We start from the raw sequence: 12,037 nt of genomic DNA, 5'->3' as shown, positions 1-12,037 counted from the left end.
GGACATTTATTGACCAGGAGGAATGAAGCAAAGACAGAGTAAATGAAGGATCCACCATAAGACTCTTGCCTAACTCATAAGGACAGCTTGTTCTTATAACTAGCTTAGTTACCCATATCCTATTTTATATAAGTAAACTCTTTGCTATCAGTTTATTTTTTTAAATTTTGTTCTTTTTATTAGCATTGTTTCCTTTCACAATACTTAGAAAAAATAACCAGTACATTTTATGAACAATAATTTTGTTGTAACATTTACATAAAGGGACTACACTAGTAGATATGTTACTTTTTTTTTTTTGAGGAAGATTAGCCCTGAGCTAACTACTGCCAATCCTCCTCTTTTTGCTGAGGAAGACTGGCCCTGAGCTAACATCCATGCCCATCTTCCTCTACTTTATACGTGGGTTGCCTACCACAGCATGGCTTGCCAAGTGGTGCCAAGTCGGCACCCGGGATCTGAACTGGCGAACCCCAGGCCCCTGAAGCAGAACATGCACATACAACCGCGGCACCACTGGGCCAGCCCCAGATATGTTATTTTTGATATGAAAGATGAAGCATGATTTGGCTCCTTAACATTTAAGAATTAATTATATTTTCCCCTGCAAGTTACAGAATCAGTGATTCAACAAATAATTCACCTCCAGACAAATCATTTGACTTAATATTCTGCCTAAATTCCAGCAGTTCATTGATCATAAGGCAAAACTAGTTTAAATAATGTATATGGACAAAGCAAGTTCTGTACTCATTAAAAATTAAAGTAGAAAAAGCCTTATGTCTCCATTTCACACATTCCCCTTACACCATGACAAATGAGAATGATTAAATGAGATACTCTATAAAAACAGTCCTTTCCACTGTCTAACTTACTGACATTAATATTTTACTCAGAGTGGTAATCAGGAGGAGACTCAAGTATATTAGATGATGTTATATCCAAGATAAACATTTTTTCTTAATCTGAAAAACATGGCAGTCAAAGGCACCAAAAGAGGATATGAATTTAGTCACCTACCAAAAGGTGGGAGATCCTTTACTGGTACTTTCTTCCGTGAGGGATAAAGGGACACAGCAGGAACCTGCAGTCCTTGGTTGAGTTTATGTGCTGGCTGCGGCTGCTGGGGTGGCGGCTGTGGCTGTGCTTTCTGTTGCGACCCTGCCCTTGGAGCCACTGGGGAGGTCTCGGACTTGACAGGCTTTTTGTCACCAGGGTTCTTAGGCACTGATAATTGTTTGGTTTGAAAATACAACAAGAAATTAAAGATGTTAGTAGCTACATACAAGATAATTTTAGAACTGCATGAGCATTTTCTGCAGTTAGAATACTAAAATGTGTATCTTTTTTCCTGTTGCCTAGAAAAAGGACAGAAATGGGGTTGGAGGAGAACTCGAGGTACAGAAAATATTAAAATATGACAGGACCAAGATATTTACTTTATGAAACTAGTTATCACAAAAGATGATTATATTATTAAATACATTATGAATAATGTGGATATTTCAGGATGTTATGTGTATATATATATATAAAACAGAAATATATGGTAAAAGTTTCAACAGAAAAATTATTAGGAATTACTTTTCTAAAATAGTGTCCAAAATTCCTTGATGTATAGGAGCTTATTTTTATTTAATAAATGGTATTAACAAATTCTTTTTACTATCAAATTCTCTCTCCAGTGGGGTAGAATTATCTGTTAGCTAATAGCAGCCAATACTGCTTGAATATTATACTGAGTATATAATTCCATGGCAGACAGAATGGAAACTAATTTAATAGGGCAACTGAATGCTGTATGTATAGTATATTAATATTGAAAACAACTCAGTGACACACGTATACTTCTTCCACCTTACACACAAAGAAGCTAAAGATTAGGGAACTCAAGTAACTTGCCTAAGGTGACATTCCTAGCATGAGGAACAAACAGGATTTGAACGCAGACCAATCTGACTTCAGAGGACAAAAAATGCTGTGCTTTTATGGTATCCTGGGTAAATCTAATAACTTGAATCTTCTCAAATCATCTATCTACATTTAAATTCTATAGTAGATATCTTCAAACCAACCCATAAAAGACCTAAATGTGTCCTAAGTGGAAAATGCCTCTCTATTACAAATACAGATGCAAATAAAGAGAAAACTGCTCCTCCCCCAACACACACCCCATTTCTAGCCTAGCCAGATTTTTAAAGGCTGGGAAGCTACACATTAGGCTGAGTTGTGACTCGTTGTGTAGCAGAATTACCACTTTACATGGTTGCTGAACTTATTGCTGGGTGCTGTCTCGGCTGAGGGTATAAAATGCAGCCAGCACACCTAGTTCTATGCTCTTCTGACCTGCTGGGCCCCTAACCCTTCTCAGGTTGCCCATTACTTCAGAAGTATCTGTGTGAGAAAACAAGGGATGCAAATGGGAGATGCATCCACCCATGTGTCCTGTGCCTGCACACTGGCTGTGTCGGGATGAAACCAAAACAACAGTCACCCTAATCAAGTCTAGAGTGTCATCCCCCCAACTCTAACCCAGTTGGACATGAGACCTAGCTGCATGGTTTTCAAGAGTAGCATTCCAGGTAAAGGCTGGTATGTCTCAGGATGCTATTTCCCCCTCTGCATTAAGCCCTGTTTTGCCACCACCCATACCATTCCACATGAAACAAATCTGCATTCTAGTCAGATTCCGCAGCCACTTTAAGGAAAAACTCACATGTGTTGGTTGCTGGCTCACACTGCAGTGATAATGTCTGAAGACTCTCCTCATCCATTTCTAGTTCCAAATTGGACAGGTATTGCTTCACTTTTCGAGCCATTTGGGCATCTTCATAAAGCTTTTTGGCATTGAGAAAGGAACTACGACGTACCCGCTTTTTATGACCACCTGTCTGAGCAACATCTAGCACTGTTGCATTTGTACTACCCTGGCTGAGAGACCTGGAAGATGAAAAGGCAGATATGCAGCTCACTCTAGCATGGGATTTCTTTATCTATTTGAAACGTGCCAAGACTTACATAAATATTCTATGTTCCAAAGGTCACATGCCTCATTCTGGTAAATAAACCGTTACAAAGGACTATAGAATAAATCAAATAAAAATCAAACTTTTTTAAAGTTAAAGAATCATATATACATACATACATATGTTTGGCACCTGTTCTGTTCCAACTAGGAAATTTTCTACTTTTCACATCTGTAGAGAATTCAAGGCAGTTCTCTCACAGAAGCCAGCAAATAATAACGATTATATGTAAAAGCTCATGCAAGAATACACAGTTACAATTAAGATTTACATTAAATTTACTTCTCCTACAGAGGATGTTTCACATAGATTTAAATAAAATTAGCTGCAATGTTAACAATTATTTTCTTATTCCTTGGGTTAAATGTAGTCAGTTTTTAAAGTAATATGGTCAATCTGTTAATAAAATGGTCATGCAAATGTAAACACATATATATAGAAACTAGCATATGAATTGTTAAGAATTATTTTTTAAAAGAATTGGTTTACAGAATGAAAATAGTAGTTAGTTGAGCTGTAAACAATTTAGTTTTAACACCTGGGGGCACCTCTTATAATAAATTATATGTATTTACTTCTCAAATATCTGTGCAATAGTATTTAAATTGCACAATTTTTCTTTCTAACATCCTTCCTTCTCTCATCCCACCTTAGGTTCTACCTATTACAAAACACACAAATTATATTAAAATAAAATCTTTCTGAAAGCTCAGAAGTATGCCTGGCCTACTGTTCCCCCAAACAATCATTAATCATTTCACAGCTCTCATGGATCATGACCTCAAAAGCAAAAGCCCCAACAGATTAAACTTGAAGTCAGTTTGCCAACTGAAATTATGCTAGAGCAAGAGGGTTAAGAAAAAATGCAAAAATGCAAAGCATCAGAAAATATAGCAGGTAAGAAAACAATGCAATGAGCGGAATAAGAACTGTGTGTGGGTATGCAAGATCTCCACCACTTACCCCAAACTCCTCCATTTCTTCTTCCTGTAAGTGAGAGCCATGGAGATTGAAGCATGGGTGTAGAAAGAGAGACAGAAAGATCACAAGCTCAGAAAGAAAGGACTAGACTTCTGGATAAGCAGTACTAGAAGCCCACGAACATTAAACTGTATAATTACCTCACACACAATTTGACCAGAACTATTTTTCTGGTTCAAGAGACAAATATATTTAATTTTTTTATTTTAAAAGAAGACTGACTCCTGTTCTCTCCTTCACTGGATTAATCAGTTTGTCCTACACTGAAAGCTAAGTCCATTGTGTGGACATTGAGATAATATTGTTTGGGTTTTTTACATATTTTAGTTCATACTACCAATTATGAATTTTAGCTCTATAAGGCAGTGTTCTGAAAAATAAGAAATAATTGTGCCTCATGTTAAATGAAAAATGTCTGAAGGACAAACTGTTTTTACTGGCAGTCAAAAATACACTCGATGCAGTATAAGACATTTACTCTAAATTAGAGCTCAATGGAGATTCTCAGCACGACCTAATAAAATTTCTGCCATGCTACAAATATAAAACTCAAATTTTTCTCATTTATTAGGAAGCTCTAAACTCAACCTTCTCTTATCCCACATGTGCTACTGAAGATGACACACTCACCGAGTCCTGAACATGAGGGCAGGGTCCATGTTAACTGAAGCCATTCGGCCAACATGACGAATTTCTTTTGCAATCATCCTTAGCTTCTCAAAATTGACCAGCCCATCGACTTTTGAGTCATTTCCTATAATTAGCAAAGAAGAAAAAGAGTATCACGTGGCATTTATTCTGTGCTTCCACAAGTGAAGACAGAAATCCCTTCCTTTCTATTTACCTTCATGAAGGAACGTGAGATCCTTCTTGATAACTGGGAATAGAGGGATTATGGGAGGTTGTAGATTTTGACTATTGAGGACAGTGCGATATTTTGCCATGTTTCTGGAAGGATCAAACAGGTCTTGGAGATCTTGAAATAGCTTTTCATATTTATTGGGAAGTTTTTCCCAGGTGGTTCGCAGTCTTGCCACTGGTGCCAGGTTTAGGCCACTGAGAGGAAAAAAGAAAATAGGTATAAAATTAAATGACTTATGAAATGAAGGAAGTAAAATAGTGTATTGTTGATTTATTAACATATAACACCACTTCTGTATATACATAGCAATTTACAGAAAGATTCCTAAGAAACTGTTAGCAGTAATTCTAGCTAATGAGAATGGAAGATGGGAGCAGGGTCAGGGTCAAGGGGTTTTAGTTTTATGACAGAATGTAACTTTCATGAGAGTAGGATTTTGTTTCGTTGTTTTGTCTCCATACATACAGAGGTGCTTAGCACATAGCAGACTCGCCAAATATCTTACAGTAATAAAATAAAACAAAAGCTGTAATAGTAATGAGAACATGATCAAACTCCTAGACAGAGAAAATGACTAATTTAATAATCACCATCAATATCAATATTGCTAATTGTTTCAGTCTGTATTTTCTTTCGGCCTCAATCTAAATACTTAAAAGGGAAGAAAATTAACATTTACTGGGCATCTGCCTTGTGCTGGCTGATGGAACTCCACATACATCATATCATTTAATCTACTTGATAACTCTTTGGTGTACTGTCATTTTATGGAGAAATAAACTAATATTCAGAGAAGTTCAAATAATTTACCCATGGTCACAAAGCTAAAAAAAAAAAAAAAAGTGGTGAATATAGATATTTTTTGGGCTCCAAATCAGCATACAAGAGATTTTTAAATTAAGGATTAAGATTAGGATTCAGAGAAAAAGAATTGTTAAATATGATTCAATTAAAAACTACCAAACTTACACAAATTATTTAGTGTTCCTGGATTGATATATATTTTTAATCTGCAAACTAAGTTGAATCTTAAGACAAATGTCGTCTCTTACCTGATGATTGCAAACATTGAGTTAAAATTCTTGCATTCCCTACAGTGCAGCGCTATCTTGATGAAATGCTTAATGATCTTCATCCTTTTCAGCTGGTTTGTCTCTCTCAGAATTTCAGATGCTACCCAAAATGTTTCCTGGTTAATGACTTCTTCAAATTTCTTCAAGTTGACACAGCTGGTTTTTGATTTGAGTTTAAATAAATCGTCTATATATTCAGTAGGTTCAATGTTACGGAAGAGTTCAAAATTTCTCATCGAGAGCTGTGTGGCAACTTCAACGGTACTGAGCTGCAGCAGGGAAATCTGACTCTCTCTCAGCAGCTCCTGAGCATCTTCGTCTGAACAAAGGGTTTCTGTCTCCATGTTGTTCTTCAAGTAATACCTACGAAAACACAGAATTCAAAGCCTAAGCAACGGTCACATGATATTCCTTGAAAGAATAACACTACTTTTTGTAGAAAGTTTGAGAGAACGCTGAATTGAATGATGGAAGAATTCTTTTTGACTAAGACAGAGTGCAGCTGCTGCCTCAGTCACCAGATCATAGAACTACTTCTCCAAAGTCGTTGATGGAAACTAACGATCACATGGAATTTCATTTGTGCCGATTGTAATTCCTTTTTCTCCTGTCCTTTCCTGCTTTCTAGATTTTATCTCTGTTTTTGCTAAAAATGACAGAAAATAGCTAAATTTAAATTTTCAGTTTAAGTAAGGAAATAGACTCTAAGGAATGAAGCAGGAGAGATGAGACACAGGTTATCATTCTATTTTCCCAGAGAGAATCTCTGCTATTGATGGGTTCAAAGTAGATCAATCCAAGTTTACTTATTTATTCAAATACCAAGGAAACCTACAAGCTGTTTTCCTCTACTTAATACTATGAGTAGAACAGACTTTAACTTTTAAATATCTGATTTTCATGAAAACCCCACAAGTAAGTGGGTCAGGTCTTATTCCTATTTGTCAGATGAGGAAACAGAGGCTCCCAAAGAATAATGACTAGTTAATACCAGTTGCAGAGACTCAAGAATTAGTGCTCCTTTCCCTTTGTAAGCAACTTGTTGAAAATAGAATCCAGATGTTTGTCCTATGATTTTTTTTTTCAATGTTGTAGACAGATGCTTTCCCTAGGCCAAATTCCATAAACGAAGAAACAAATCACAATGGGGGTCCTGCCAAACTGGTCTTTTGCAAATTTCACCTAGGCAAATTGGCAGGAACACATACCTTGGGCCGTTGACATTCACAGATTTCAGATTCTCAATCTTAATTGCTTATGAAGCCCATGACATGTATCCATCTATAATTTTCTTGAATAATGAAGGGGAATCATGAATCTGCACCTCAGTGGAGATCTGTAGAACTCCATCATGGTTACAGATATATCAACGTACATTCAAATGATAATGAGAAAAATCAACTTCCTAAAACAATACTACCTACTAGTGTCAGGGTTGGAAATAAAGTAAAAGTGAAGAAGAGTAAGAAGGTTATAGTTGACAGCAGGAAAACAGAAGTTTTGAATGAATCATATCATGGTTTAGATGTATAATATGAAAAAGTACAATGAAACACTCCATGTGGTGAGAAAAATAGGAAAAATGATTTATGGCACTACTTAATTTTCAGTCAGTGCAGAATCTAGTCATTAAATGAGAGTCAAAACTTAACTTTTTCAACTTTCACTAATTTGTGCCCTGAGGATACAAATTACATATATCTATAAATGGAAATAACCATTTGAGAGACTGACAAAACCAGATACAACGTTTTCTTGGAAGTTACATATGTGATATAAGCACTTAGGCAGCAGGGGACCAATCTTTGCAGCAACTAAAGTTTGGTTCCAGAGGTAAGAAGTATTTTTCATAGTGTAATATACAATAATAGGCAGCATCAGCCAACTATATTGTCAAGATGCCTCCACCTAAATAAACGAAGCTCCTAGAAAAGTTAGGTAGGCAGGAGCAAATGACACTAGAATATTATTAAAAATCATGTTTGTGAACGCACATATGCAAGGAGAAGAGAGCATTAGGGTTTACTCTGTGAGTGATGTAAACTCTGCCATTCTGCCAGACCAGTGTCCTGAAGGTGAACAAGAGAAGTTCAGGTCATAGCGCCCATGTTTTGAACAAGTTTCTAAGAGATCCTTGTTGAGGGTTAACAATCTACTCTGTGCATTTACTTTGATATAGCAATTCTTGGTGAACGGGGAAAAACTTCTTTTTAATCTGCAAGGGTACTTACTCATTTTAAAAACCCTTTGACAATGTTCATCTTTTAGACTTTGACGTGGGTTTGAAGAGGGGGTAAAGAAATCCAATAGGATAGATATTGTATACCTTCCACTCAGTTGTATTCTATCAGCAAGTTTGGAAAGCTGATCTGGAAGTCTTCTTTGTTTGATTACTCCCTCAGGTGTGACAGAGACCTCACAGAGCGAATATTGATCTGGGGTGGCAGTCACAGCAAACTCCCTGATGGCCTGAATAACCACTTCCTTCGCTGTGGTGTCCTTACTGATCATGATGTATCGACTTTGCTGATCAGCCTTAAAAACCCTTAACACTTGATCTGGCAAGTCTAGGGGAAAGAAAAGCCATACGTAAGTAGAAAGGATTTTAATACATGGCAATACAATTAAGCGAAGTAATCTGAAAAAACCTCCTTAGAAAAGATAATACTAAACTTTCACCTCTCCCTTCCTACAGCTCTTCTTCAAAGATTCAATCAGTCAACATACTGATATGCTGCAAGGACACATTTTTCCCTATAGATAACTGAATGATCTACAGACAAACGCAAACACATCAATACACAACAACAGCCTACAAGACTGTCAAGTTAGTAGCAAAAAATGAAAAATTTAAATCTAGAGTTCATCTTTATTATATTGAAAAGCCCATCAAGCTGGCCTAAAATATGCCTTTTACTCTATTTAATATGATGTAGTATTACCTCTATCATATGTGTGATCTTCATTTTATGAAAGAGAAAAGTTTAGAGAGATTAATTTGCCCATGACCGTATCAAAATAGTCTGAAGAATAAAAAAGAGCTGGTTCCAACTGTTTGAAATTTAAGGTTCACCCTGACTCTTAGCATCTGATATAATCTATGGTAAACCAAGAGTGATACATACAGCATTACCATTATGTTAGAAGGAAAAAGATTACTACAATAAAAAAAAGGAAATATGGGAGATGCTCACCAGGAGTAGTACTGAAGTCTAAAATGCGATGATGTGACTGCAATAAATCAGGATTACTGGATGATAAGGTGCCACTGACGGGCAGTGCAGTTGGGATATGCTTCGTTTGCCTTAATCCTACTATGCTGTCATCTTGAGACTGACCAATCCCAATATCACTGAACAAAGAAGAAAATTAGAAAATAAATAATCAGCAAGTTAGAAAGCTATAACTCCTCAATATATAATAGACACAGACCATAAATAAACCATATTTCATAAAACTTACAGTTAATGTAAAAATATCATTAATAAATTTAGTTGAAAATTGCAAAAGCAACTACTGCTTAAGTGTATCCAACTCATTTTGCTGTTTCTTAAGTGTATAGTATGTTTCTCTAAAACCTGTCTTTTTAACTAGACAAATCATAATAAATATTAGTAGTTTCTCAGTATAGAAATATATTAAAGAAAAGATAAGCTCTAGTTACTGATGGAAATAGATTTAAGAAAAAAGCACATTAAAAAGAATGCATTTTGGGGCCGGCCCTGTGGCCAAGTGATTAAGTTCACGCATTCCACTTGGGTGGCCTGGGGTTTTGCCAGTTCAGATCCCGGGCACGGACATGGCACTGCTCATCAGGCCATGGTGAGGCGGCATCCCACATGCCACAACTAAAGGCACTCACAACTAGAAGATACAACTATATACTGGGGGGTTTTGGGGAAAAGAAGGAAAAAAAAAAGATTGGCAACAGATGTTAGCTCAGGTATCAATCTATAGGGAAAAAAAATAGAGGAGGACTGGCACAGACGTTAGCTCAGGGCCAACTTTCCTCACCAAAATAAATAAATAAATAAGCATCACATGCAAAAAATAACTAGATCATAAGCAAATGGTTATAGTTCTGTCTAGTTTCTATAAATACCTTGAAACAAGGACAAAGAAAATTATACTAAGTTTGGGATGTAAACCAAGGTGTCATAAATAAATGGAGACATTTATCATTGATTAGGTTTTCAGACATTAGAGCTTGATCATATACCAACTATTTTTTAATGGCTGTGCTCAAAAGAAAGCCAGCAGCATTCTTTCTCTTTATTTTAGGGGGAAATGGAAATTAAAGATGTAAATAAGCAAGGGCAAGAGCTTTCTTTTAAAGTCAAGATAAAAATTAAAGATGATTTTATAGTAAATTCTCCTAAATTCATAGGTAAATCCATGAAAAATTTAAATTTCCATTTAAGCACATATACTTTTCATAAGCACATATAATTTTCATAATACAATACTTAAATGAGTCACATATTTTCTCAAATACAAATTAAGATGTTTCCTCAGTGTTTTAGAATTGGCATGCACATATAAAGACAAAAAGTTCTGAGAAACATTAAAATCTTCACATTATTAGTGGAATTTTATTTTTCAATCACATAAACCAGTCTTTAATGCCAAAAAGATTAGATGTAATACATGACACAGGACAACTGCTATGGGCTCAGGCTAAAGATATAAGCTCACTGGGCCACTCCTGACACAAATGGCTCTAGATACTAGTATACTCCAGGCACACCCAAAAAGAGCTGCCTTCTTAAGGAATGTTTCCTGGCAACATTTTAACACCTAACATGATCTGATTCTACTTTCACCTATATCTCTGTGGGGACATGGGATACTCTTGGACTGAAAGTACTTTATATTCCAGACAATTCAGAAATGTCCGTCTCTAAGTACATCCTCTTATTGTTCGACCTCTCTAATCCTCACTGTTATCAAATTGTTTTTTGGCCTTTGTTATTTTATAGGCTGTTGACTTATTCCCTCTTTTCTCTGGGTTCAACAATCTTTCTCTCTTTACTTACCTGACAACCAGATCTGAAATCTATAATCCCTTTTTCTTCCCCCCATTCACATCACTCTACTGTGCCTATCCTTGACAATTTCATCATCCAGCCTCTTAGCTTGTGTAATACTGATGATGTTTGAGAGACAGATAAAAATAGTATATCTAGAAGATTTATCTGACCGACTAGTTTAGTGGCTTTGTCAAAAAAAATGTTCATAAACACATGCTGATTTCTAGGAGAGAAAAGTTTAAGTAATAACTAGCATTAAATCAAGTCTATCATACCAATATAATAGTCCTACAGTTTACTGAGCCTTCTTTTAAATATATATTTCTTTCATTTCAACTGCATTATATATTTGAATTACTTCAAATAATTTTCATAATACAATACTTAAATGAGTCATATATTTTCTCAAATACAAATTAAGATGTTTCCTTAGTGTTTTAGAATCAACGCATCTAATTATTATCTTTTTTCTTTTCCCTTCTCTAGCTTTTGAATATCTTTCTAAATACACATAGAACAAAATTATACATAGTCTTCTCATACTGTGTTCCTTGCCAACATCCTGTACTGTGGATGGATTACATCTCAGTTCTTACATGTCATATTTCTATTAATACTTGCCAGGGTCACGCTGACTTTTGTTTGATTTTTTTTAAGGTTCATATTTAACTCATGGTCAAATACGACTCTTAAGATCTTTCTTGTTATTGTGCTGCTAACAATTCTACATTTAAATGATTTATTTTTTATCCTTTTAAAAATAAGTTTTTCATCAAGAAGGGTCACTTTAAAAATCAATTCCTATTTTCTGTAATGCCAGCAGACCTAATCCATTGTCTCCTAGAAACTTACTCAGTATAAACATACTCTCACGTCTATAAATAAAACCATCATACTCAACGCTTATCCTTCGGACTCTTCCGTAGACTTCTTTTTTGGCTGATACAAAACCACCAATCATTAGAGTTCAATGGGGAAGACACAAGTTTGACACTCACCCATCAATAGTCTATTCTAGGCCATATCTCTCTAATCTGGGGATGAAAATTTTATCTGAAGTGGAAC

The 12,037-nt window shown here is 35.6% G+C and overlaps 1 protein-coding gene across 21 annotated transcripts in view; it reads right to left on the bottom strand.

Annotated features, from left to right (window-relative positions):
- RAPGEF2 (Rap guanine nucleotide exchange factor 2) overlaps positions 1–12,037 on the bottom strand; it is a 245,809-nt gene that overhangs the window by 10,342 nt on the left and 223,430 nt on the right. For 19 of the 21 annotated variants that reach the window (XM_044767026.2, XM_044767028.2, XM_044767032.2 and 16 more), the window contains 8 exons: positions 9,137–9,294; positions 8,269–8,509; positions 5,922–6,305; positions 4,852–5,063; positions 4,638–4,761; positions 3,990–4,013; positions 2,717–2,940; positions 1,021–1,227 (listed from right to left, as the gene is read on the bottom strand). In XM_044767026.2, the coding sequence (XP_044622961.2) occupies positions 1,021–1,227; positions 2,717–2,940; positions 3,990–4,013; positions 4,638–4,761; positions 4,852–5,063; positions 5,922–6,305; positions 8,269–8,509; positions 9,137–9,294 (1,574 nt within the window). The remainder of the gene's footprint in view (positions 1–1,020; positions 1,228–2,716; positions 2,941–3,989; positions 4,014–4,637; positions 4,762–4,851; positions 5,064–5,921; positions 6,306–8,268; positions 8,510–9,136; positions 9,295–12,037) is intronic. The other 2 variants (XM_044767027.2, XM_070504993.1) reach the window with 1 other exon arrangement.

Source organism: Equus asinus, chromosome 3 (genome assembly GCF_041296235.1).
Source record: "Equus asinus isolate D_3611 breed Donkey chromosome 3, EquAss-T2T_v2, whole genome shotgun sequence".
Classification (NCBI taxonomy): domain Eukaryota; kingdom Metazoa; phylum Chordata; class Mammalia; order Perissodactyla; family Equidae; genus Equus; species Equus asinus.
This window is presented reverse-complemented; position numbering and strand designations above follow the sequence as displayed.